The sequence below is a fragment of the Pipra filicauda genome, unplaced genomic scaffold (assembly GCF_003945595.2).
Source record: "Pipra filicauda isolate LSUMZ 115617 unplaced genomic scaffold, ASM394559v2 scaffold344_size1527164_pilon, whole genome shotgun sequence".
Classification (NCBI taxonomy): Eukaryota; Metazoa; Chordata; class Aves; order Passeriformes; family Pipridae; genus Pipra; species Pipra filicauda.
Window position 1 is genome coordinate 390,367 of NW_024104470.1, and position 27,147 is coordinate 417,513.

Genomic DNA, 27,147 nt, shown 5'->3' on the forward strand with positions numbered 1-27,147 from the left:
GTATGTGCATAAATTCTGCACCGAGGGTTTGCGTATGTGACTGAACAGAGAAAAATGCAGTGGCTCAGCCATGTCCTGTGCCCTCTCTTCAAAATGAACAGAAAGCCTTAGTTGATTTTACAAGTTTTAAAGTCAAAGTAGTCATCCATATGAAATTGCTCCAAAACACAAGGTAATGTTTTGAACTGATACATATTTTACTTTTGTGGAGTGGGGAAAGAAGTTACTCAGTGCTAAAATATTGCTGGTTTTCAAATTTTATGTTTTACAATTCTGATGTCAGTGTAACATTTTTGAGGGTCTATTTCTACATCCTCTGCTGCCTTCCATTTGGAACTGAGAACTTTTATTTTGTATGATAGCCAGGAAAAGATTTGTACTGCAGAATCTTAAAAACATCAGAAAACTGCAAAAGGTGAGTGAGTGCTAGAAAAGAACTTTATTCTTATTTGGTAACCTTAGAGCAGTAATTAGTAGCATAAAATACCTGAATGCTCTTTTCAAAGTTACAGAACCCAGTAGCAGAATTAACTTATTCCAGCTGGAGTGCAGCAAATCTTGAACGTGGTCAACTCCACTGCTTGGAATAAGAACAGAAGGTCAAGTCATTAATTTTCAAATGCTTGTTAATAATTTTTACCACCTCTCACATAATTGAGATGCTTCAGAGCTCATTAAAACCAGCAACAAAAGGGCTGGAAAGAATTCCATCATCTTTCCATTGCTGGCAACGTATAATTCAATCGTCACGTAAAATCTGTAAATATAATTACAAGAATTTCACAGTTTGCCCATGCAAAGGTTTTTTGCTGTTCCATCATTCAGCAAAAGGCACTTGGCTGGAATAGACATTTTCTGGTGGCTGCCTGCTTTGGAAAACCCTGTGGTGTGGAGAGAGTTAAGGTGAGTTGAGGTGTGGTGGAGGAAACACCTGTGTTCAGGGGAATAACTCAGTTCTGTTGAAGTGTGTGGTATTGGGAGGGTGGGAGAGAGGTTTGGGGTGCAGCTGTACCCATCACACCTGGCTGGGGTTTGCTCCAGTCAGCACCATGAGGGATCAGGTAGACCAGCTGGCCACCATCACGGTTTTGGGAGTCCTGGAGCAAGGTAAATGCCCTTTATACAATGCTCAGTAGTGTTGAGCTCATTACGTTAAACTTTGTGAAACGTGGTTCCTGTATTTTTCTTGGAGTCTCTGTGGAGTGAAAGCTGCTGTTTTCCAGCATGGTAAAACGATACAAATGTTTGGCCATTCGTGGCAGAAGTGTCATGCCTGAGGGTGGTCGTTATTTAATAGGAACTAGAATGATCTGCAGACCTCAAAGCCAGCAAGTAAAACTGTTAGGCTTAAAACGATTTCAGTAGAATGTTCTTAAAGTAAAATAGTTTGTGCTTGAATTTTAGCAGGCAGTATATAACTTGGAGTGGCTGGAGGTAGCCAAAATGAAGGCAGGTTTACAAGTGTGCTGATGAAGAGGTCGGTGTACAGACATGGTATGTACAGAGAAAAGAGCCTCATGCACACAGTGACCAATATCATCATGTGTCCTTACAGCTTAACTGCACAGAGCAGATGATGAGATGAACTGACAGTACAGTAATCTGGAAACTAATGCAAGCTCTTCTGGTCAGAAGTAGACACAGACATCTCCAGAGGAACTCACTGACTTCTCGTGGTATAAATAGATGCGTTTAGGCCTTTTAGAAAGAGCAGTGTTGTTGCCAAGCTCTGTTTAATTGTGGGTCCTTTGGGCAAAGTCTCTCCCCCTTAGGCTTCAGGAGGTTCATGGAAGGGGACACTCCCCTGCCTGGGATGGGGACAGAGCCCTCATTATATTGAAATCTTCAGATTTCTATAAGGGAAGGTTTGTGGGTTTTATTATTACTGAATTAATTCACCATAGAGCTATCACACCTCTGCTTACAAATGGATGTGAATCTCTGAGCAGCCTCATGTATTTTTAGCCATCAGATGATAAATCTCTTAGTATAAGTATTATTTAAAATACAAATATGCAACTTAAAGAATAGAGTTCAAGATTTCTGACATCATAATTTCCACTCAAACAATTTAAAGGGAAATATCTGCAACTACAAATGGAAGATGCTTCTATATTATGAATTTTTTTGTTATTAAACTAAGTGGGGGTGAGGGAGCATTTAGTGTGCAAAGAGAAGACATGAAGAAAACTTAAAATTGAGTTACAGAAATGCTGCTAAGCCCTTTTCCTTTGGGAACCCTTCAGTAGCAAATCCCTAGATAGCAGTTTTGTCTCAAATATGTCTCTTTTATGGGAACTTCAGGTACTTTTTTTAAAGGTCGAAGCCTTAGGCATTTTGCTTTCATGCTATGCAAACCATACCCAGGTGTGAAGCCAGCAGATAAACAGCAAGCATTGCCACCCTCCTATCTGTGTTAGATTGGATAAAGTATCCTGTTTTTATGGTCCCTGCATGGGAAGCCAAGGAGCAATGGCAAAATACTATGTGTTTTCTTTCTATCTACTGGTATGAAATACATGTTGCTCATGTCACTGTGAGCCAGAGCTGTGCAGTGGCTTTCCTTGCATGTTTTGAGGGGACATTCTGTAGGTGAGTTACAGATCTGGGGTTCATTCTGAGCAGGTGAGCACTGAAGCACAGAAATGGGCTGTACCTATGAATATTCCTCCATCACATCCTGGTGTAGGAGATGCAGTTTCATGGCTGAGCTTAGTTACAGCATTGGTTGATTGTTATTTTTCCTTTTGAATTTTCTGCCCCACAGATATGTGCCCCAGCCCTGTGGTGAGCACAGTACCACACAGCAGAATTATTCTACACCAGGTTTCCCCCTCCTTTATTTTACTTCAAAGGAAAGGAAGCTTATGCAATGTCACTGTCTGTCAGGTCCCACAGGGCTTGTTTGCCATGTTCACTCAAATGTGGCAGATAACAGCTATGATATGGTTTGACAAGTGTGTGGACATAATCAAATAGAGAATGAAGAATATTTCCACCAAGGAGCAAAGTTCAGGGAGAGCTCAGTCCCTGCAAGCCACGTGGGAATCCACACAGGTGATTAAACTCGAGACATGAATCACAAAAAAAATGGTTTGAAAGGATCTACAGAGTAGGTTGAATTTTTTCTCTCTGAAAGTCCATGCTGAGAAGGCTCGTGCAGTGTGGGTTTTATGAACACATCGTTCTGAGAAGTGCTTTTGGGGACTGATTCTTCCCAAAAAAGAAGAATCTCCCTTCCTTGCTCTCTCAGCACCTCTCATTTAGGGCTGGATCACTGTGGAAGACACTAGAACATGCTTAATTGTTCTAAAGTGTGTTCTTCAAGGAATGTGTGTATATTTAAATTACTAAAATGTTGTGATACACATCGTCACATAGCGTCAGATTATTTACATTTCTAATTCCCTTCTACATATGTTCTAATGCTTTTCTGCAGGCACACATCTTATCTTTAATCTTGGAACATCTGTCCCTGCTTCCCCTTCTCTATCCTGCTGTTCTGCCTTTATCTTTGTTACAATGAGACAGTCCACAAGGCAGACCTTGCACCCTGGCTCCTTGTCTCTGTGTGATGCCCTGGAAATATTGCTGTGTGAGTTGCTATCTGCTCATCCAAGTGTCTCAGTGACACTGCCACAACCACCAGAGTAATTGTTTTTATAATTTAGTTTTCTCCTATATGAAATTAGGAGTTTTCAATAAAATCAGCAGTGTAGTGGTGCACCTAAATAAAAACACTTGAAGCATCAGCAATCAACTATGGGAGTAAGAACTTCATGTTTCCGTTGTTTTAAAGTGACTTTCCATGTCCTTTACAAATGTACAAAGAACTGGTGTAGCAGACACCAAGTCAGTGCCTCAGCCCAAACCTGCCACAGCCTCATAGCAGGTATTGGCAGCACCTCTGCTCCTTGAACTGCTGGAGCCTTGGGGCTCCCCTGCAGGAATGAAGGGGAAAAAATAATCACCCCCTTCCCCATTTCCTTTTGTTGCCATGATTATGAACATCTCTAATTGACTTAATGATATCCCAGTGCTTGACAGCTTGGATGCTGCTCTGTGACGTGGACCATCCTTGTATAAAGGCTTTGCACCCACTAGGAATGCTTTGCACCCATTAGGAATAGTGGAAAATGTTATACATCATTCCCATCAGACTGGCAGAGGGTGTATGGATACTCTAAACACAAAATGCAAAATTAAGAAATAATTCTGTGACAGGAATGGACTTGGGAAGGTTTTGTTGTTCTTTGCAGGACCCGCTGTGTTTGTTCTGCTGGGGAGCAGCACCAAGGATATGAGATAATGCAAAGTGCCATCCAACTCCAGCGCTGTGCCAGGACAACCAAAGCTGAATTTAAAGTGCAAGCATGAAATAAATGCACATTTATACCAGGTCATGTGTGACAGCCCTGGACGTTGGACCCAGATCGTATTGACTCTTATTCTAACCACTTGCTTGATTCCAAGCTAGATAAAGCTTTGCTAAACAAACACTGCTGGACTGTTACCATTCCTGTGTTGTTCTGTTTTTAGCCTATTTTGCACTGCAGGTGATCTATGCCCGTCGGAAGTACAAGATCTCCCCTCCTGAAACAACAGGTCACCCTGAGTTTGAGCGGATCTTCAGAGCTCAGTAAGATTTTGTCTTTGTTGTGATGACTTTGTCTAGATATGACTTGAGTCAACTGTCACTGTCAGGAGAGACTGGTCACCCTCAAGTCTCCTTTTCACTTGTTGTTACTGATATTAGATTTTTTTTTTTTCAATGCTCTGCGTGCAGAGGTCTGAGTTCTGATTTAGAGCCCTTTGGCTGGGGTGTTTCTGTCCATCCATGATAATCCTCCTTCTGGCACCATGAGGCAGCCAAATTACAAATTAGTGGCCATATGAAAGAGGTGTGGAGCATTAATGCTTAGAATCATTAAATTTAATACTACCATTGGCTCCAAATCGTGAGAGCAGCCGAAGATATATTAATAACCTGACATTTGCCTGTAAGTTTTTGCTGTTGAATTGAAGCAAAGGGCCTTGCTGGAAGAACCAGCTACGAGGGTGTTTTAATTTTTTCCCTCTCAGAAACCATTGTACTGTGAGAGTCAGCCCTGGTGGGCCCATGCTGAGGGCTGTTTCTTTTTGCTCTGTTCCTATGGAGAGAGCAATGCTGGAGCTAAACTGGAAGCGTTCACAGATCCCCTCAGCTTCCAGCAAGCACCAGATTCCATCTTTCATCTCAGTCATTCTGTTTTGTAAGCGATTGAAAGGAATTGGCCGGAGCTGGTTTGAAGGGTAGTTCCAGCACGGCACTAAATGCTGAACAAAGCAGCCTGCATTCCCTTGCCAGTGTGCAGGAAACATTTGTGGAGTGACAAAAACACCCCCTTCAGTCCTCCTGTGGTGCCATGGAAGGCCAGCCTGCATGGAGGCATCAGCCTCACTCTGCTGATGTGGCTTTTAATTAAATACTTTACTATTAAATGTGCGTCAACCAAGTCGTGCCATGGGCTGTGGTGTGCTGGGAAGCCCTCTGCTATGATCTGCAGAGAAGGTGACCTCAGGGAACTCAGACTTGAAAAAAGCTATTGCCTCTTTGTGGGTTTTTCCCCTATTTTTCCCTGTGGAAAAGCAAATGGATAATGTTTTATATATATATATATATATAAAGGAAAAATGGTATTGATGTATTACTCATTTGACGAAACCTGGCAGCCTCCCCTCACTGAGGCTCAAACTCCTATTTGCAGCATAGGGTTCTTCAGCCTTTTTCCAGCTCCCAGTTTGGCTCCATTCCCCAGAGGTTGGTAAATTCTTGGCCAAAATTAAGATTAAATTGCCTAGGGAATGGTAAAATGTAGGAGAAACTGAGAACCAAAACGAATGTCTTTAATAGCACAGCTCCTACTGTCCTTTCTTGCAGAAAATCTCTATTTTTTTCACTAAGAGAAAAAGGAAGAAGAAAACTTGGCTGCAGATCTGATCACTTACTGCTGAATTTTATCTGGGAGAAAACTTTCTTGGACTGTGCCTTGTGTGACATGCAAATTTGGGTGTCCAAGGGGAAGAGAAATCTCCTTCAATACTCACAAGGAGCTTCTCCCCCAGCAGCTGTAGGTGCAGCAGCTCTCTGGCAGTGCTGTTTGTGGGGCCAGGATAGAACCTGTCGAGGGTCCAGCAGAGACAAATCTCCACCTCAGCCGTGGCTCGTCATTCCAGGGTTTTGGTTTGCTCTGATGTGTGTTTCCAGCTCCCTTCTCTGGCCTTGGTTAACCGGGCTCTGACATATGAGGCAGTTTTAACTCTCATCTCTTGTTCTCATCAGGGCAAACTGCTCAGAGTACTTCCCAATCTTCATTTCGCTCCTCTGGATTGCTGGAATCTTCTTCCATCAAGGTGAGAGGGATGGGGGAAAACCCCAAGCCATGCGCACAAACCAAAAAAGCCCCCCAATTTAAATCCCACTGCAACTCAGACACTTTCTCTCTGTACCTGTGAGGCCACTATTTGGGGAAAGCAAAGTTCCCCTTTTGCCAGATGGACCAAGGAGCACCTCAACTCCAGCATCCATGAAGCTACTGGGAGAAGCTGAGCCTCCCTCCTGCCTGGAGGAGCAGGCACTGGCAGCCCTTGCTCCTTTGGCAGAGCCTGGCTGTCCCACTGTGCTGCTTCTCTTAGATAAGGTCAGGCTGTCCCAGAGTGCCGGGGGGGCAGCAATCTGAGGCAAAGCTGCCACATGATACCCAAATTGCTATGTCAGAATGAGAAACCACAACCCAAACAGTTACTCATCCACTGTCTATGCTGTACCAAGTGAGTTCAGGGGCTTGGTTGCTGCCAGAGGGAAGTCGCAAGGAAAGACCATGGAAGGGAGCGTTGCCAACCCAACTCCCAGGGCAACTCTGGGGGGCAGAGAAGTTCATCCCTCACAAGAAGGGAAGGAAGAAAACCTGTTTAAACTCCTGCAGTGGTTCAAAGCTTAGTCCCTCTGCATCTGGTTCTCGGGGCCATGCCCCATCTGCGGGGGGAAGCAGGGGTGTGGGTGCCTGTGCTGGAATGCAGCCCCAGCAGTGTCCAGGGACCCCTGGCCCTGTCAGAACTCGACTCCCCTCTCCCCCACAGGTGTGACTGTGGCATGTGGGCTGCTGTACCTCTACACCCGCCTCAAGTACTTCCAGGGATACGCTGTGGCTGCACAGGGACGGTGAGTACCCAGCCCTGTAAGCACCCCACACCAGCCCAGGGAGGCTGGGGGCAGGATGTGGCCCCTGCAGCAGGTTTCCTTCCCATGGGTGGGACTGAAGGCAGATTTGCATCACCTCCTTCTCCTCCCCTCCCGCCCCATGTGCTCGTGGCTGTGTCACCTCTTCCCTGACTGTCTCAAAGGAGGGGGGGGATGCCAAGCCCTGTCAGCACACCTTGTGTCCCAGATGGGCTGGCGGTGTCTGACCTGAGTGTTTTCTCCTGCTCAGCTTGGGACCAATGTATGCCAGTGCCTTGCTGCTCTGGCTGCTGCTGGGGCTGGCAATGGCTGGGCTCCTGGCACACTTCCTGCAGCCCCTCTCCTCCACATGAATGGCAGCACTGGCACAGCCCCTCCAGCAACACAGTGCCCAGTGAGAGGGGCCATGGCTCTCCCAAAACCAGTCGGCTGGCACAGTCAGGGAGTGAGTACCTCCCTGGCTCTGTGGTCCCCTCTGAAGGGAGGTTGACGCTGGCACTCCTCTGCTCTTCAGAGATCATAGGAAGAAAATGCTGTCCAGCCCCTGCTTCACTGCTGGGTTTTGTAGCACTGTCTGCTCTAAAATGCCTTTGGCTCTGCCTCGTGGAGCACAGATTGACCCGCATGCTGTCGTCTCTCCTCCTTACTGCTGTAATGATCTGTGTTGGAAGGATCACATAATGGATGCACAAAAATAAATTCCTTTTCTCAGTAGAAATCATCTGTGATTGTCAAATGTGCTTGGGAACTGGTGTGAGAACATCTGAAGGCTGGGGACTGGGTTTCATAGGAAAAGCTGCTGTGATTAACTGGAAAGGATGGGTAAACTTGTCTAAAACCATATCCAAATATTGGCAGAAAAGCCAATAGTGCTAAAGTCTGTTCTTAGCATTGACTTAATGACCTTGGCTTGACCCTGGCTTCATTTATCACCTAACCCCAGTAGGACTTTGTCCTCTCTAGATTTCACCTTCCACTGTGAACTTGGGGTTGACAGGTGACTAAAGCAGCCCTGCTGCAAGTGACTTTCACTGCTGCACCAAAGGTTTAAATTTAGCTTTTATTACAGTGCACATTATTTTATATATTTATATAGAGAGATGTACTTGAAAAATCAAATGTATCCAATAATAAAAAATACAGCACATTAAAGTAGTATAATGCATTCCAGTGTATAGCTGAAAGGACATTGGGATTTACACTAATCCCTACTATTTTTGAACTGGGCTACTTCTGCTTTTTTTTTTTCCCCAAAAAAACCTCACATCAACAAATAACTGAAATAGTTATTTAAAAAAGATGGTTTCTGCACTCAATCTCAAGGCATGAAGACACTGGAGACTTCACCGTGAGTTAAGGGGCTGTGATCAACGCTGGCAGGCACAGTGTGGCGTATTTTATTTTTTTGTTTTCCCTGCCATACTCATAGCTCCAACCCCTTCGGATTCATTCCTCCTCTGCTGAAGGAGGGTCAGTCTTTGACCTCGCTTAATCCTCAGCTGTGGCCAGGACTGTTGCCTGGGCGAGGGCAGGGCAGACCTCGGTCCCTGGCCGCCTCCATCCCAGCGCGCCGGCGGGATCAGCCGGCAGGACTCACTGTGACCAAGCCCTGCTCTGTCCCCAAATACAGCCAGAGATTGCCCTGTCCTGGGCTGAAGGTGCTTTTTGTCCCCATGCTCACTAAAGCTCATCCCGACCCCAAACTGTCCCCTGTGTCCGCGTGTCCCGAGTGGCAGCCAGCATCCCAAGGGGCCGAGGGAGCGGAGCAAAGCCAGCCCTTTGCACGGGGTGTTGGGTTTTGCTTTTTGTTCCTCTTCTGGAGAAGATGACGGGCGTCCTGGCCCCACAGCACCACTAGGGATTGGTGGTGCCAGCCTGGCAGCAGCTTTGCTGCTGTCTGTCGGCGTGTGCTGCCTCCGGCAGCCGGCCCTGCACTGTCCTTGTCCGGGCAAGGCGCCGCGGGGAGGAGGGAGCGGGAGGGAGGGAGCAGGACCAGGGATCCACGAGTGTGTCCGTTCTGCCTCATGCCCGTTTCACTCTGCTTTTTTGATAAAAATCTGAAAGAAGAGAGGGATGGGATCAGAGTGCTGTGTGGGGCTGCAGTGGGGACCTGCTGAGGGAGCCCAGCTGACCTCGCTCAGGATGATCCACACCGGGGAGTCGCTCTGGATGGACAGCCTGATGGCCTCCAGCGGCCCGAAGGACGGGTCCACCTCGCCCTCTGCAACGCCCTTGGAGAACGAGCCTGGTGGAGACAGCACATGGGTGATGCAGAGACAGTCCCCTGGCATCGCCCCTCCACCTTCCCCCCTCCCTGAGGGCACCACAAGCCACCATGGCAGCCCCTGCCCACAGCTCCCCAGCGTGAGATGGGCTGAAAACCAGCAGTGTGGATGGCCAAACAGTGCAAAATGCCACACTTGGGGAACAAAAATCAGTTGAACAAAACAAAAAGGGGAGTATTTGGCTACTTATTGCTGCTGTGTAAAAGGGGACAGAGTGGCCTGGCACCCTTTCACCCTTTTTGGGTGTGATTTTCTTTTTTTTTGAAAATGCAACTAGGATAAACCAGCCAGCATGCAGACGAATGCTGAAGTGGCAAAGTGCTACACATCCCAGGGAATTTTTCTTTTATTTATCAATTTGAAAAAAAAAGACATCTTAGGAGGGACACCAGGGCTGCACTCCACAACAGCAGGTCCCCATAGGCAGCAATCACTCATTCTTGTCCAAGGGCAGGACAAGCACTAAAACAAGTTTAGGTGGCAAGAGACAAAGTCTGACCTGCAAATGGTGTGAGTACTGAGACCACAAAATCACCCACGGTGGAGGATTTTAACCCCAGGTTAAACAGCTGGATAATCTGCATAATTTGGTCCCAGCTCTGAGCAGAGACAGGCAGAAATGCAAGACCAAAAACTACCTGAAGAGGACAACCTGGTCTTAGATGGAGGGCAGTGGAGCAAAGGAGACAACGATAATTAAATCCTGTTCCAACCTGGCTTCTGACAAGCAGAAATGACTCTTTGCCAAGCAAACAGAACTAAGGGTCTTGATTCACATGCAGGTGAGGACATGTCATCAAACCCAGCAGGCACTTTGCCACCCTGTGCCCCGCTGTACCTATCTGGATGTAGCCATCCAGTGTCCTGCGGTATTTGACGACTGCGCCTCTTCCCTCCTGCAAAGCTTCCTTATCCGACTGCAGGTTCTGCAGAAAGAGAAGAGTGTTGTGCAAGGACAGTGGCAAGAGCCACACAAAAACCCCAAGGAACAGCAGCAAACCCAGAGCTGCCCATGCCAGCAGGCCCTGGCACCTCATTCCCTGCCTGGCACCCTGAGCCTCATGCCCCAAAAGAAGAGAACATTTGCTGTCCTCAGGCTGCTGCTTCCACTGCACCATCCTGGCTCCATCCCCTCCTCTGCGGCCATCCCACCCATTTGAGCATCCTCTCTGCAGGCAGGGACAGCTTCCACAGCGATGCTCAGCTGCATTCCTGAGGTGGCATCACACCGGGTGTGACCCTCTGGCTCCCAGCCAGCACCTCTCAGAGGCACTTGAGTCTTGTTAAGATTTTCCTGGTGGCTTAAAGTAGTTCCCTTCTCTCAAACCCCTTTTGCTTCACACTCCACCCTCACCTCAATTCTCAATAAAACACTTACATCAAACGGCAGAACCTCCACGGTCGTGTTGAAAAGTTTGTCTTCTGGATGCTCGATGTTCCCGCTGCGGAAGAAGAACCTGTGGCAGAGACCAAAGCCATGGAAACCCACACTGAGCGAGGGGGGACACGATGGCTTTCACCCCAGTTGAATCATCAGACAGCTCAACCTACCAGGCACCTTCCCAAAAAGCCCATGGCACATGGCTTGGAAGGAGACCTTCTGTGCCAGACTACCTAACTCACGGACTGCTCACAAGTGCAGGAAAGCAAAGGGGGCTCTGGCAAACACAGTCCCACCAGAAAAGGGTCAAATCAGCAAGGTCAAATTATCCTCCCCCTGCAGGAGCACTGCTCCCTCCTCTTGGACAGCCACGGAGGAGATGGGCAAGAAATTTAATTTAAATTGCCAGAAGAGCAAAATGCAAGTGTCTCTGCATGCTCCAGGCTGTCCCCACGCCCCCCTGCTGACCCCACCCGAGCACTGGCCTTTCGATCCGGAGCGGTTTGAAGAAGCGGAATCTGATGAAGTCTCCAGCAGTGGGAGTGAAGGCCCAGAAGAAGTCCTCCCGCTGGTAAGCCTTCTCCAAGGTGAAGTGCTGGTAGGTTTTCAGGCTGGTGCTCACCTCAGCAGGAGGGTTGACGTGCTCTTTTCGCAGCGCCTGCTTTCCAAAGTCCTTGTCCTTGGGGGGCACAAAGCAAAAGGGCAGAGAGGAGCCATGAGCTGCTCTTGCTTGTGAGGAACTGAGGTCCCAGCAACAAGGCACCGCAAATTAAAAGCTCTCCATTTGCACAGCACAGAAGGATGAGGGATGGAAGCGATCTGGGGAAGGCACCAGGCAGGGGAATGCGTGGCTGGATCCCAGGACAAAGTTTCAGGAGAGACAGCACAGAGAAACACTTCTGCTCTGCACTCTGATCCAGCACCAAAGAGCCTTTCATTGCCCAAGTGTCCCTGAACGCACGTCCCTCCCCCAGGAGCTCTGGAAACAGTCCTTACACCTGAGGAGAAGGCAGCCGGGAGAAGGACAATAGCATAAAAATGACTGGATTACACAGCCTGATGGGCACTGAACTGTGATACAAACTGGATTACACCACCCATTTCCCTGGGAATCACACAGACATGGGATGAGCACAGCCCAGGGATATGTCTATGGGTCCTGCACATGTAGTTGTGGGAAGCTTGATTTTGTTGATGTTTAAACACACATCAACAATTTAAGCTCCCACACAGCGAGCTCTAGTTCACCTATCACCAAATCCCAGGAACATGGAGTGGGGTGGAAAGGAAGTCAGACCAATCCAGGAGTCATCTCTCCAGGGCTTTTCAGTAGATGCTTCGAAGTCACTTGCCCGGTTTGGCACTTAGGATGGGTGGCCAGGACCGGTACCAAGGCTTAAGAACTTGCAGTGACTCTTGGTGCATGTCACTGCCATTCTGAGGAGCAGGAGCTATCTGAGCTCACTGTAACTCAGAATAAAACACAATCACTGCACAGAAATCCAGCTGCCACCATCCCACCAGCTGCTGTCACTGATGTCCCCACCCAAAGGCAGCCAGTTCCCAGGTGCCTGCAGGACAGGCCACCTGCAGCTTGGACAGGCAGCTGGTACCCACCTTCAGCTTCTGTATCTTCCCAGCCAAGGAGGAGTGGGTTCCCACGTGCTGGAAGAGTGAGGGCTTGAAGCGGATTCTCAGGTTTGCCTTCTGCCTGTCGCAGTGTTTCTGAAATGAGACAATCCTGCTGTGCCCCGGGCTCAAACCTCTGCGGGCAACTGTGGCCCACGAGAGGGATGGACAAGGGCACGAGGAGTGACAGACAGCCCTGCCTCTCCATCTCTATGGCCTTCTGTGTTATTTAGGCTCCAATAAGGCAAGAGGGCTTTTGGTCACACTCGAGAAACTGAGTGACTCTCGGCCACTTGCCCACAGGGCTCTGCTGGGCAGCCAGAGTATCCAGGTCTAAGTGCCAAATTTCTCCTTGCCAAGCATAGTTTAGAATGCTGAGCAAAACCTGTCTGTGCTGTCAGCAGGGACGGCCAGAGAATTTAGTTTCTTTTGTCCTTGGCTTATTGGGAAAGCTTTTTTCCTACAACTCAGAGCTTGGGATCACCGATGTCTGAAGGTACAGTAAGTCCTGGGATGACTCAGAGCCCAGGTGAACAGGTACCAAGTGTGGGTTCTTTTTGGATGGGCAGTTTCCAGTTTGCTGGCAGGTGCTGTAAGCAGATGTTCAGCACGTGCCATTGTCAAAGCTGCTGGGCTGTTTCACGCCTATCCACCACATAAATAAACTTGGAGACGCAACTCCAATCCAGGCAGTGATTTTTCAAGGTGTGGAGGGAGAGAGACGATGGAGAGGGAATAAAGGACAAAAGGGAAAAACACTGAGAGCGTGGGGAGGTGAGAACTCACATTTTAAAAATAGTTCATTTCTCTCAGTTTGGGGGAGTAGGACAAAAATACTGGTTAGAAACTGCACAGAGAGGGTATTTGTTATCCGGCTTTTGCTTTTTCCAGGAAAAGAAATGCATGCACACCCCTAACACCATCTGCTCTTGCAGCCTCTCACCCAGGAGAAACCCCGGCAGAAATCCCACCACGGGTGCTGTGTCACTGGATGCCTGTCACAGACAGGGCACCAAACCAAGCCCCCACCAAGGGCTGCCTGCACAGGCCACTGCCACAGTGCAGGGAGCTGGGAAATTCCAGGCATGACCCCTGCAAGCTGCAAAGGAGATAATCCCCTAATCCAGCTCACGTTACATTAGAAAATTAAAACCAGCCATGCTAATGGGCCAGAGCCTACTCATTGCCAGCAACACTGGATGCAACCCCACCAGGTCTATCTCACTCTGGATGAGGAGAGGAGGAGGAAGGGGAATGGAGGGAGCTACAGCATCTCCTGATTTCTCTTTCTCCCCTTTTCCCCTTCTGCTAAAGAAACATTTGCTGAAAGCAGTCTTGTCTCAGCCAAGCCAGGAGGGGGAATGGCTCAGTTGGTGGTAAGAAGGTCATCCTTTCACACAGCTCTACCACAGGTAAATCTAAAATTAGTTAAAAAAGAAAGAGCAGAATACATCCAGAGCAGGCAAAGCACTTACCAAAAGCTCAGGTCAAACAAACCTTCAATCAAAAAGACAAATCTTCCCTGCTACCAATTTGATTCTGCACAGTGGGATTTACAAGGGAAAGTCATGTTTGAAAGAGAGCTGTGCAGAGTTAATCATGCAAACAGTGGGGGAAAGGAGCCAGAAATCCACATGGAAAGTAGGTTAATTTTTAAAAAGGCAACATGTTTAAGAGGTTTGCAGTTTCCCCTGGGAAAACCTTGGTTCCGCCAGGTAGGAAAAGATGAGCGCAGAGGAGTTAAGGAGAAGATGAGCCTGCACAGCAGGACCTGCATTTAATCAGTGCTCAAGCTGAGGATTTCGAAGGCGGGGGCACAGACAGCAGCATCATTCCCAGCTCCATCCCAGCATCCCACCAACCTGGCTTTGCCCATGGCTGTGAGGACTATGAGGGCTGCTGGACAGGTCTGGGGATTGCTTTGTCACACCTGAGCACATGGTTTGAACTGCCAGGAGTACTCAATGGACATGATCTGAGACTGGTCCTGCTGCATAAGGGGGATTGGAGCTGACACCATGGTCTGCCAGGGATCAGGTCAAATTAAACCACATCCTTGCCTCAATTCTGCAGAGCCCTGAGTATGTCCCATCCTCTCAAGACATAAATACAATATTAATTCCCAGAGTGACCACTTGCTTTGGTATTTGTCACCACAATGTAGTTGTGACCATGAGGTCTGTCCTATGTGACTGGCTCCAAGCTCTGCATGGGGACTCCACTGCTTGTTCTCCACTGGGGGAGGAGGGTGAACAAGCATTTGAGTAAACACAGTATGTTCAGAGGGGAGACAGAAGAGTATCTGGTGGTGAGCTCATCTTTCACCTGCTGCCACACACATTCCTCCTCTGTCCTTCCCACTCACTTCAGCCCCTCGCTGCTGCTGCTGCTGGGAGCTCAAGCACAACCTCTGCAGGGCGCGAGAGCTCATGGCTTTGTGTGGACATGGCTCTGCAAACGAGATGGCAGCATGAAAACAGAGCCCATTTCACCTCTCTGCACCCTCCTAGAAACCCTGACAAGAGCTTTGTGTGCTCTGGCTTCACTTTGGCAGACTGTGCAGGGCGGGCTTGCTCTGGGTCATCCTGGGTGAGCTCTCTGGGCAGCCTCCATGTGTGCTCCGGGCGCTCCGGCACACGGGGCTGGCGTCAAAGGGTCATTCCAGGGTTACAGTCAGCGAGCAAGGAATGGCTTCAGGGAGAGAAGCACACCGGAATGAAAAACAATGCAGAAGAATGGGGAATGGCTACTGGCAGCTGCAGAATACAAAAGCCTGAACTCCCAGGTCTCTGCTTGCACAATCCACAGGGGCACCCTGTGGCACTCTCCACAGGGATGGCACGGATCGGTGCAAAGTCAGTTAGCACCAGAGCTCACAGAGAAGGTCCTCTGGAGACACAGCCAAGCACACATTTGCCCATACACCACAGAAGGTTTCCCTTCAACTGAGGCTGTTCACGTACTGCATCTTTCTCAGGGTTGCAGACTTTCACCCAAAGGATGTGATCCAGCAGCCAGTCAATGGGTTTGTCCTTATAGAACATCAGGATGAACTCCACGATCAAGCTCAGATCCAGAGACTTGAACATTTTTCCTACAGCACAAAGAAAGAGAGAAGAGAGAGAGGAGCTATGGTATGAAATGATCAAGAATCAGAGCTGGGGAGTAAAAACTTGGGAGACTGGGCTGCGAAAGTGGGATCTGTCCATCTCTCTACGTAAAGGAAATACTGTGTGGCTCTGGTTTATGTACCAGCACTGCTGGCACTGCTAATACAGTTCCGGATTTAATATTCATCGCAGAATTAGAAAGAATTAGAGTCTCACAGGTCACAGCAGTATCAAAAGGTCTAAAACTCTCCCATTCAGTAGTGAGAAATAAGGATGAAAAACATTCAGCCAGCTGCAGGACAGACCATTTCCTGCCCCAAAAACTACAAGTTTTAAGCCAATCAAACCAGTATCCAAAACAACAGATCAAACTGCTACTGCAGCCATGTACTGCTGATCCCAAAATAGTTCTGGGCTGATGTAAACTTCCTTTTGCACACTCTTAGGCAAATCCAGATCCTATCCAGTCTAAAAGCTACTGGTCACATTTAAGCTTTTGGCTGTCAGCTGGGCTACTGACCAGGTTTATTTTTACTAAAAATGAGTATCACCAGTACCAGCTGTGAGGATCTTTCTCCCCTGTGCAAAGACAAGGGTCATTGCAAAAATAGGGAGGGATCGAGTCCAAGTATTTTACCATCTCATGGGGACAATTTGTTTGGCCAAGAGCATAAATGCTGTCACTTGTGCCTGTGCCTGAAAGGACTGGGGTGAGTGGGGGAGAACCTTACCAATGAACCCCAGCTGAGAGAACTCCAGGATCATCCACTCCTCAGAGGGCTGCTGCAAGGCAAAGTTCTTCATCGTGCTGAGATAGTTTGGTTTGGCCACAATATCATCCTCCAGCTGCAAAAGGAAAGGACACTCAGTGCCAATGACACATGCAGGTCACAGTAACAATCTCTCTACGCAGAGCAATCCCACCACAGACCAGAGGAAAGCTTTGGCACAGACCCAGTTTATTTCAGAAGATGCACCAAGCAGATTTTTCTCGTTCAATCTAAAAGCTAAAGGAAACAAGGATTCCTGCCCTCCCTAGGTGGGAGGCCTCCAAGTCTAAAAGTACTTTAGAAACCCAGCTTTTGAACCTATCTTGTTAAAACCCATTGCCACTCTGCTGCATCACACAACTGGACATGCTCTTTGCCCTCTCTCAGCTGGTACGAGACACAGTGAACTCTCAAGTACCCCCATCTTCCCTCTGCCCCCAGCACCACACCCACCTGCACATAATAAATGCCTTTGGACTGGGCATACATCATTAAAAAGCAGTAGTCCAGGTTCTGCTTCGTCCTCCACCTGCAAGAGACAAAGATAGTGGGAGTGCTGACCTCTCCTGGGATAGTGGGGTGCTCCAGGGAGCCTCCCAAGGCTTGGTTTAAGACAAGAAGGTGACACAGCTCCGGGAGGTAGAGGGGATGGCATTCAGCCTCTCCCTTTTGGTCTCACACCGGTCAGCTAAGAGTTACTGGAAAGCTCAGGGACTTCCAAAATGAAGATAATTTGGGTTAAAATGAGCCCCTTGTTTGGTGATGGAAACAGCACAGCAGAAGGCAAGCCTGGCAAAGCTGATGCCAGTTCATCCCTGGTGTCACACCATATCCTTCCAGCTCTTGGATAAAGCAAGTTTAAGGGCCTTGCCTGACCTTGCAGAAGAGCTTTCTCTGCTGGAGTCGGCAGGGAAAATGCTACAGTTCCTTAATTCAGGGCTTGCTTGTTTATAAGCTCATTGATTCTTACCTGACTCTTTCCTTGGGGTCCCCAAAGGATTCCCGCAGGTGGGAGAAATCAGGATAGAAATGCGGAGACGGGGAAATTACCTCCAGGAGACCTGAGTGTATTTCCTTTGGGAATCTGAGGGAGAAAAGCAGCAGTAAACAAATACCTCCATGTCTGACACACCACAGACCCATCACTGAGCTGCAGACCCAACCAAAAAATACAGCCCCTAAGGTCAAACTCCCCCAGCAGCTAACGCACTTCCAGGCCTCACCAAAGGACGTCAGCAGGGATTGCAATGAAGTTTTTAAGCTGTTCTCTCCCTCCCATGGTCTCTATTTGCTCCACATGCTCCTCCTCCCTCCCGTGCACACACACAGGTCAGCTTTAAGGACCAGCCGTGAGCACCATGTACTCTTTACAGGCTTAAACGACCAGCAGATGGGTTCACCAAAGAAAGGACTTGCTGGCATTACTGGCATTTAGAGATTTCCCAAATGCATCAGTAATTAAAATTAATTTAGCTGAGATTACGCTATACATTTCTGCTAAGTTGCTTAAAACACTGTTGTGCTGTAGTTCAGAGAACCAGCAGGAATTCTACCTAGTTCTCTTATGCTGATAAAATCAGCATCTACTTTTCCTATAATGTGCTTAAGAACCCTTTAAAGAGTCAAACTCAAACAGAAAATAATGTCACCCATCTGAAAAGCAGGCAGCTACATCACCCTTGCAAGCAATACCCCAGGATTGCTCTAACTGTGAGAGATAAGCGGGAAAACCAGTTATTTTTATGCTGCCTTTTCAAGAACATTTGGTGCAAGGCTGATTTCCTTTGTTTGTGCAGAGTCTGCAGGACGGGAGATGGGACAGAGGGAGACAAAGCAGCAAGACTGCCAAAAACTTCTCACTTATTTTTCCCTTCCTTATTCCTTCCTTGGGACTGGCAGGTTTTTCAGCTAACATTTTCAAATCTTCCCTTCCTCGGGCAGCAGCAAAACAGCAGCTTCTCACTGAGCTGACAAAACCTGCACTGAGGCAGCAACAGCTTTTTCCCTCCTGCGAGAGAAGTCCAGCCTGCCCTGGCCCCACACCACCTCAATTCAATTTGGAAGAAAAATAATTTCAGTGAATCAGGGAGGGGTAGGAGGCACTGGAGAGGGGGATGACGAGAAATCAAATCATTAAGTCAATTAAAGTTTCAGGTCTTCTGCGCAGAGGCGCTCTCTGCAGCGGCGCCCGGTAATTTCATCAGGATCCATCGGACAATCAGTCCATTATCCCCCGATAAGTGTGTCCTCCCGCCAGCAGGCAGAAGGAGGGGAGCCCTGCCAGCTCCTGCACAGCAAGATGGAGGGCTCTGTTTCAGCTCTTCTGCAAGTGCCCGGGAACACAACCCTCACCACGCACTTCCCAGCCCCTCTCCCATCATTGGCTCGGGGACGGGAGGATGTGCTGCCCTTTTGCTTCTCCTTCGCAGGGCGGCTGCGATCCTTTGGAAACATGCAATCGCAGGAGCTGGACCGGAGTCACTGCCCCTTCTCTCATCACCTTCTTCCTTTGCCTCAGAGCTCTGACGCCGTTAACGCCTGGACCGGCTCACGGTTCATGATCCAACACCAGCTTTGGCTTAAACAGCCACAGACGAAGCTGCAAAAGCCACTAAGGCTCCAGGACATAAATAGCAGCCAGCACAAGAGACAAATGTAACTAGAGCCTGAAACGAGGGGAAAACAAACAGGCTGGAGTGGGAAGAAAGATGGATTGTGGATTTTTAAAGCAAAATAAGGCAGGAGCATTTGGGTGTGCTTCCCACACTGCCCAGACTGCACAGAACGGGTACGGGGCTGCACTAGACACAGAAACAACTGGAAATTTAAATAATCCATCTTCTCACAATGCCCCAGGACAGAAGGAGCAAAACAGAACGACACGACTGCCTGTGTTAAATGCCGTGAGCACAAAGCAGACTCCTGGAAGCTGCATATGCACTTTGGAAGAAGCAGAAAGTGGAAGCAGCAATAGCAAAGGCAGCCCAGAGTTTAAAAATGGGGAAAAAAAACCCCTGAAACAACAACAAAATAAAAAAGGGAAGCAGAAAAGTGTGTGTTTTCTCCTTAATGAAGCTATTCCCTGGCCTTGCTGCAGGCATAAGCTGTATGCTGAACCCACTTGGAAATGCTTACAAGTTTTTGATATTCTCTGCCACTCCGGCTGTGTACTGTGGGTCCGTCTGAAAACGAAAGAAAAGCAGTGTTAGAGCCTTGAGCCTCAGCCTGTGTCCCCCATGGCTCAGAAATCATCTTCAACACACCCCGGGGGTACTGTCAGCACCTCTGTACCATCTTACATTCACCTTCATGTCTCCTTTTATCCAGTTTTACTCTCACGAGCCCTCCTTTGTGGCCAATGTTAAACAAAGGCATCACACACCAAAATCCATCCCAAAGGACTCAAGCACATCTTCCCCATGTGCTCTCGTGGCACTTTTGCCCCTGCCAGCACCAAGTGTTTACACAAAGTGTTATTAACTTCTGGGCTATTTATTTTTTCCCTACACCCACTGGCTTGCATCCAAGCAAATACCCTCAGCAGAAGATCTCCAGCCCTTTGGTGAAAAAGAGGGGTTTATTTATAAGTGTGCATTTTTCATTTCACATTCATTTTGACACTTTCCTTCCTAAAAACCCTCAGTTTGTTCCCACAATCAACCTGGCAACCCATGTTGGGAGACAAAGGTCGGCAGCGCCGCTGTCTGTGGATGAGATAAGTGCAAACACGGGGACAGGCACGGGACAGAAAACATCTGCAGAGTGAATGGGAAAACAAAACCCCAGAACAAAGGGCAGGAGACCCCAGAGCAAAAACTGTTCCTGCTTCCTGCTGGTGGCATTGTTTTGGGCAGTCAGATGGATCACAGGACTGTGGTGGATCTGCAGACGCAGCATCGCAGAAGCCGGGACCGGCTGCTGCTGTGCTCGGCGCCGGGTGGAGGTGAGAAGTGAGACACCAGGGACATGTGTCACAAGCTGAGGACAGCACTTCCACACTGGAATGGTGACAAGGGAGGGTTTTCTCGAGAGGAAAAGGTCCCTTTCCTAAATAGGGCTCAGAGTCCCAGCGCTGGACTGATTTCTTACCTCAGTGCTGCCAAAAAAACAGCAACGGGAAAAACAAAGGCAGGAAACATGCAGCTCCACTCCAAAGTGTCTGAAACAGCGGGTTGGTGACAGCCAAGCTGGCCACCTCACCTCAGGGCTCCCATCCAGCAGCCAAGGAGCCCCCGAGTCTCTCAGGCAGCCCAGCCACTGTGGATGACACCTGCAGTGGCTCTTGGAAATGAGAGGTCCCCATCCCACAAGGGACATTCAGTTGGTGCACTTGTGCTGAGTCTCCAAACTACTCAGCATCTGCTCCAGGTTCATACCCTCTCCACTTTTTACTCTTTATCCCGTGCCCAAGGAGCCCTAACAAGTGTAGGTACATAGAGAAATGCTTTGGGAAGAGGCAGAGCAGGCACAGAAGTGGGTGTAGCTCCAAGGGCAAACTTTGTGACAATGGTGGGATCTGCAACAACTTCCACCACTGTTACTGGGATATGGCCTGTGTGCTCCTGCACTTCACAGTATTAGAATTAATTTACTTAATTATTTACTTAATTAATTTACTGTTGTTCACTTCCCTCGTCACAGGTACACATGGAAGTCAGGAGCTGCCACCACAGTGTGCACCTTATTTTCAAGTCAACTAGAAATAATATTACTGCAGTTTAAAACAGCTGGTTTGGGTCAAGTTGCTTAAAACCTCTCATGCTTCAACCTACACACTGCAAAAACAGCCACCAAACCTGCCTCCAAGGGAGGCAGATGACAGCCAGGACCAAACCTTGTCCTGGGCACTTTGGGCTGCACCCATGTGTGCACACATTCTTGTACAAAATACAAGCCAGAGCCCCTGAGGCCAAATGCTACTCAAAATGTCACATTATGGGTAAACAGGCAGCAAACCCAGACATTCATCTCTGTTCCGCTCCCAGTAACAGGCTACTGAGGTTTATCTTTCTCACCAGATTTCTGGAAATTAAGACAAATGCACTTCAGGCTCAAGAAAATAATCCTGAGGGGAAAACCATGGAGAAAAATAACCATCTAAACCCATAGATAAAAGCAGCTCTAGTGGATTAATGTATCAAGGCTTTTTAGCCCTTGGATTCAGCAACTGATTCGGGGCTCCAGGCACCAGTACAAAGAGGCATATTAGTCTCAGCCCCAAATCATCGACTCTTGGGTTTTGAGAGGGGCTTAGGGCTGTCCTACAGGTGCGTGGTGAAACAGAGCTGCTTCAGAGCTCCTCTAGACAGGGTCATGGGGCTGCTTCAGCACGTTTAGGGAATAACCACTCAAGCACCCTGCAAGAAGCATCACAATTTAGATGAGATGTGCCCCACAGGCAGCTGCTAACATGACACATTTGCCTGTTCACATCCTGACCTTCTCTGGCCCAACCAGTGTTTCATTTTGGGCAAGACACACCTGATGATCCTGGGCTGGGCTTATCCTCCCAGCAAGGGACAGAGCTGGTGGCTGTGTCAGCGGTGTCCTGTTTGGCAGCAAGTGTGGCAGGCAGTGGGATGGGAGCCAGGGAAACAGGGCAAACTGGGAAAGGTGTGTCTTACCTCGGCAATGAGGACAACGATGACAGAGTCCTCCTTCTCCTGCTGAGTGAGCTCTGAGATGAGGGAGTTGAGGGTGTCGGTGAGGTAGGAATGCACCTCCCGCTTCACGCTGGGGATTCCCATCACGACGGACACTGCCCAGGGCCATGGAGAGATTTTAGAGAGGGGGCTGTATTGGGCAAGACACTTTGCTCTGCTCCCTGACCACCTCATGGTTCACCTGCTCAGGGCCAAGCTCTGTCATTAAAACCCAGCAGTGAGCAGCAGGTTGGTGGGTTCCTGGGCTACGCAGGGTTCCCACAATCCTGTCCCCCAGCCCAGTGCCAACCAGCAGCACCCCAGTGCACCCATGGCAGTCAGACAGACCCTGCCTTTTCTTACTGAAGGAATGATGTCTCAGGAAACACCCAAACCCACTCCCCCTCCCAGAGGCCTTTTCAGCCTGTGAACAGCAACTTCAAGACCACTCTTGTTCTCCAAACCCCTCCCATGGCCAGAAGCACTTCAGTTTAGGAGAGGCAAGTCAGTTCTTTGGTGTTGGGTTGGGATTTAGGAGCAGGGGGGAATTGTCTAGTAACCAGAGTCCTGTTCCAGATGGGATTTGTTTCCACAGATGAATTAGAGTTTCCAAGAAGCACCTGCAAACTATGCATTATCTGACCCTCTTCCAGGCAAAGGCTAGAGCATTCTGGAGATGGAAAGCAGCAAACAACATCTGGCAGAAGCATCGAGAACATTTTAGGGCCAGTCCAGAGCATAGACAGCACTCCCCTGTAGACTCGCAGACGTGACATGGCTTACCCACCCCACATGTCACGATACCAAGGAAGCTTGCATGATGCATGCAGCCATTCCTTCAGTCCTGCTCATTCCTGCACCACAGCCAGGCCCGGAGGAAAGGGGAGGGACAGGCACCAAGGTGAGGAAGAGCACCAGAAGCAGCACTAATTCCCATTTACCTCCAGTGCGCCCCTGTCCCACATGCACGGCTGGCTGCAGACTGTTCTCCTTAGACAGCAAATGTGGCAAATGATGGAAGATGGTGGGAAGGTGCAGCACATTCTTGTTGGTGATATTCCACAGTTTTAACTTGGTTTCGTCTTAAAAAGGAAAAGGGAATCAATTGCAAGGCACAGTAGGTAGGAAGAGACTGCAAGGCAAAAAGCCTTTTTAGAGCAGCCTGGCCACCTGAGACTACTGCTGGGTTATAAAAAATCAGGCCAACCTTTAACATGCTACCACAAACCCAATTAAAGTTCAGCAGGAGCCAGGAGGGCCTCAAAGAAGTCCCAAAATATTTGGGAAGGAGAGGGGAGAATGAAGATAAAATGAAGGTCAAATCAGATCTTTCTGTAGAGATCCAATTTTCTTCAACCGAGCAACTTAAGAAAAAAAAAAAAAAGAACAAATAAATTGGCGAGGGGTGCTCAGCCAGCCTAACTCCTTCCTCCCCTCTCTTTGGATACCCATTTTCCATATGGATTCAATACAGCCATAGGAAACGGTGTGTGTGACTTTCAAGGGAGGAAAAAAAGCTTGTAAGCAAGCAAATTGGCAAATATCCTCAGCAGAGGCAAATCTCTGTTTAATGATGCATATGCACCTCTAATTAAACAGGAGTTTAAGAGCTCCCAAGTCCCTCTGAACTCCACAATTTGCTCATGCCGGGGGAGAGAAGAGCAGGTCCTGTCCACAGCCCTGCACACACGCACACCACGCACACCTCTCTACCTCCTCATTAGCAACAGCTTCAAAACTGCCCGAGATCCTCAACTTCTCTGTTTATTCACCAGATAAGCTGCTCCAGGTCCGGTTTATATCCCGCAGGGCCTGCTTCTCCGAGAGCGCTCTCTTGATCTCCTCCAGGACCAGGTTGAGCTCCTTCGAGCGCTTCAGGCTCTCCTGCTCGGCTGCGTGCAGGCGGTCCCGGAGGGCGAGGAACTCCCGCTGGTAGATGTCCACAACGTCACCTGTGGATGGGAAAGAGAGAGAAGTTTTGTCCTCTGTGCTCGGAAGGTTTCCAAGGCACAAAAGCAATGCCCATCACTCATACCTCTCCTGTCTCCCCAGTCCTTAAATCATGGATTTAATGGGAGCTGTGGCCCAGCAGGCACCCATTGGTGAGAGGGTCGGCGAGAGGGAAGGTCAAGTTGCAGAACAAAATAAAGTTACTCCCTTTTTTCTGTTTTAACTTGGGTTCTGGGTCATGTAGAAATAGAATCATAGAATTGTTTAAATTGAGAAAGATCTCTAAGATCATCAAGTCCAACTGATAACTCAGCACTGCCATGTTCACCACTAAACCATGTCCCCAAGTGCCACATGCATCTTTTAAATCCCTCCAGGGAAAGTAATTCCACTACTCCCCTGGGTAGCCTGTGCCAATGCTTGACAGACTTTTCCATGAAGAATTTTTTCCTAATATCCAATCTAAACCTCACCTGGCGCAACTTGAGGCTGTTTCCTCCTTGTCCTGTCACTTGTTACTCGGGAGAAGAGACCGACCCTACCTCCTGTCAGGGAGTTGTAGAGAGTGAGAAGGTCCCCCCGAGCCTCCTTTTCTCCAGGCTGAGCCCCCTCAGCTGCTCCTCATCAGGCTTGTGCTCCAGACCCTTCCCCAGCTCCATTACCCTTCTCTGGGCACACAAATACCACCATCTCCTGGAGGACCCTGAGTGATGGAAAGCAAGATGCTGGCAAGGGGAAATGTTGCTCTGCAGTGAGATGAGGGTTTAGATTGCACTTCCTCCAGCTTCAGAAAAGAGTTCCAAATTTTAACAGTCAAAAGAGATTTTGGGAATCTAACCTCTCCAAAACATGTCAGGATAAAGAATATCACGTGGCAATATCTGCCTGGATGCTTATATAAATTTAAGTGTTTGGATACACACTGTAAAGATACATCATAAACCTAATATATAAAAAAGAAACTTCTGATAAGGCAAGAAAGCCTTTTGTTTTGAAACAACATCTTCTCCCATGCCCTGCTTAGGCAATAAAACTAACAAGAGCCTTCAGCTGGAACTAACTATTCAATAGCTGGGAGTGGAATTGGTGAACCACTAACAAACCTTCCTGGGATGTTTTTTTCCCTATTATTAATGAAATTGCTCATTAAAAACACACTTTTATCTGTGGTCACTCATGTGTTTTCAGCACGACTATAACTCACGGGACTATACCCAAAACAGATTTATCCCCTGAATAGTAGACTCTTAACCCAAACACGACCAGGAGAGATAATGACCAAAAATACTGCCCTGGAACTTCCCAATGCAGGACTAAATATAAATCAAAGCAATTGAAAAAAGATACACTGACTGCATCAACAACTTCTATTTTGGGGTCCATAAAGAAAAAGAAAAATGAATTTTGAAGATCAGACATCCAGCTCCAAAGCACAGAGTTTCCAAGACAACAGTGCTTCCCAGTCCAGCTCCTGGTAATGCTTTTGCCTAGGAAAAGTTTCCCCTATTCAGTCTTTTCCCCCAGAAGAATCTTCTTAAAGACTCGCTGCTTTAGCACAAGTCCCCCTCCAAGGCAGTCTGGCTCCTATTAACCTTTTGACACTACTTTCAAAGCCACGGCACACGGGGAGGGAGCAGAGGAAGTTACACCCATTTGATTACTCTGTCCATCTGACAACACGTTATTCAGCGAAAGTCAAGGACAGACATAAACAAGACCAGTCCTTCCCTTTTCCTGTGCAGTGCCACTCTCTCTCCACTCCCATCAAGAAAACGTTTTCAAATGTGCAGAAAAACAGGTTAACACCCAGCTCTGAGTGCTGCCCTGGGAATTCACAGGAGGATGTCAGCTCCAAATTGACTCCACCATGAGTAAGACCTTTACCTGTTGGTATCTCTCAGGCACAAGAATACACCTTTCAGCTTCCCAGTATTCTAGATTACAGGTTTTCCTACTTGTATCTTTTACCAGCTGCATCTGTGAACACCAGCAAGGAACAAGTCTCACTTTCTGTTTTTGCACAACACGATGGCTTGTGCAAGGCTGGAAGCACTTGGCTCTCGGCATCCTGGGGGGTTACTATCCCGTGGATACTATCAAAGCCAAATCACAGCCAAAGGCTGCCATTAGAACTCGTTCTGCAATACCTGGAGCAGAGTAAAGGCAAGGCTTTGCACTTAATGGCTTTTTCCAGAGCACTGCACTTCATTTGTGTCAGATTTAGAAGGGAAATGTCACTGATTATTCAGTCACTAATGACCTGCCCGCCGAAGCCAAGAGCTGTACTTTTCCTTAGACTGCAATGGTGATGTGCAGTCAACCATTTGCTGCTTTTCTGGCTAATGGTTGGAAGTGAAATTGTATTTGTTTCCAGCACTCTTGTCCTATGATGTCTTTGTAGGCTTTCTATTCTTTAATTAAAATTTCATGAAATTTAAAAGCTGATCGATCATGACTGGTTCTGATGACAGCTTGAACAATCCTAGACAAAGCCTGAGATGGGAGTACAGTTTCCCATGAATTTCCAGTAATTTTGCACTCATCAGTCTGCAGTGACACGTGGTTGCAGATCTGTGTCCTCACAAAAACCCTCACCGCTCAGCCAGGGAGGGCTCTGAAAACCCACGAAGGGCAGCAGAGGATAAAAGGGGGGGAATTGGCTCCCATCTCTACAAGCAAGGTTGGACACAGAAGTGATTTGCTGCTAATTAGGCTGAACAAATTTTTCAGCTAGTGTCAGTTCAGCACAGAGCCTTTACCTACCTTTCAAAGCAGCAGCACTCCCTATCTACATATTTATTGTATTCCCTCACAGCACAAGATAACAGAGCTCTTAAAATATCCCCAGACTCATGCACTGCAGGACAAAAACTCGCAGCTATAACTATATCTAAACAAAAAAGATTTAGCTTACTTTTTTTTTGGAGAGATAACACATTGCTTTGGGCTTAAAATATACTGGTTTAAGAAAGAAAGAAGGTGTTAGGTGACAGGCTGCAGGACAGACCTGGGAGACCAAAAACCTCTCGAACTTGCAGCACACATCGTGCTTGGCCAGCGCCCTGCAAAGAACCCATTTCTCACGTTGCCAGGGCCCATATTTGCACTCAGTGGTTTTTCACAAGCTGTTTTTAGAAGCAGGCTGGCCGTGAAGCTCCAGG

At 48.0% G+C, this 27,147-nt stretch overlaps 2 protein-coding genes across 3 annotated transcripts in view; one reads left to right on the top strand and one right to left on the bottom strand.

The window, feature by feature from the left end:
- The first annotated feature begins 1,049 nt into the window (after nucleotides 1-1,049).
- Nucleotides 1,050-7,572, top strand: LTC4S (leukotriene C4 synthase). The gene is made up of 5 exons (XM_039384288.1): nucleotides 1,050-1,107; nucleotides 4,540-4,639; nucleotides 6,323-6,393; nucleotides 7,120-7,201; nucleotides 7,470-7,572. Exons 1-5 carry the CDS (start codon nucleotides 1,050-1,052, stop codon nucleotides 7,570-7,572), a joined length of 414 nt encoding a protein of 137 aa, XP_039240222.1.
- Nucleotides 7,573-8,265: 693 nt separating this feature from the next.
- MGAT4B (alpha-1,3-mannosyl-glycoprotein 4-beta-N-acetylglucosaminyltransferase B) overlaps nucleotides 8,266-27,147 on the bottom strand; it is a 51,468-nt gene continuing 32,586 nt past the window's right edge. Inside the window, exons 2-15 of one of the 2 annotated variants that reach the window (XM_027724054.2) lie at nucleotides 23,809-23,988; nucleotides 22,978-23,118; nucleotides 22,019-22,152; nucleotides 19,530-19,576; nucleotides 17,365-17,478; nucleotides 16,848-16,923; nucleotides 16,356-16,470; nucleotides 15,478-15,608; nucleotides 12,503-12,610; nucleotides 11,371-11,564; nucleotides 10,883-10,961; nucleotides 10,343-10,430; nucleotides 9,352-9,464; nucleotides 8,266-9,276 (exon numbers count right to left, since the gene is read on the bottom strand). In XM_027724054.2, coding sequence (XP_027579855.1) covers nucleotides 9,253-9,276; nucleotides 9,352-9,464; nucleotides 10,343-10,430; nucleotides 10,883-10,961; nucleotides 11,371-11,564; nucleotides 12,503-12,610; nucleotides 15,478-15,608; nucleotides 16,356-16,470; nucleotides 16,848-16,923; nucleotides 17,365-17,478; nucleotides 19,530-19,576; nucleotides 22,019-22,152; nucleotides 22,978-23,118; nucleotides 23,809-23,988 — 1,544 coding nt within the window. In that variant the 3' untranslated portion in view covers nucleotides 8,266-9,252. The remainder of the gene's footprint in view (nucleotides 9,277-9,351; nucleotides 9,465-10,342; nucleotides 10,431-10,882; nucleotides 10,962-11,370; nucleotides 11,565-12,502; nucleotides 12,611-15,477; nucleotides 15,609-16,355; nucleotides 16,471-16,847; nucleotides 16,924-17,364; nucleotides 17,479-19,529; nucleotides 19,577-22,018; nucleotides 22,153-22,977; nucleotides 23,119-23,808; nucleotides 23,989-27,147) is intronic. The other variant, XM_039384279.1, reaches the window with a different exon arrangement.

Bases quoted from the DNA above. Each gene is read 5' to 3' on its own strand.
- LTC4S (XM_039384288.1), top strand. From the start codon at position 1,050: ATGAGGGATCAGGTAGACCAGCTGGCCACCATCACGGTTTTGGGAGTC. The intron at 4,640-6,322 runs GTAAGATTTTGT...TGTTCTCATCAG, and splicing joins GAGCGGATCTTCAGAGCTCA to GGCAAACTGCTCAGAGTACT. The intron at 7,202-7,469 runs GTGAGTACCCAG...TCTCCTGCTCAG, and splicing joins GCTGTGGCTGCACAGGGACG to CTTGGGACCAATGTATGCCA.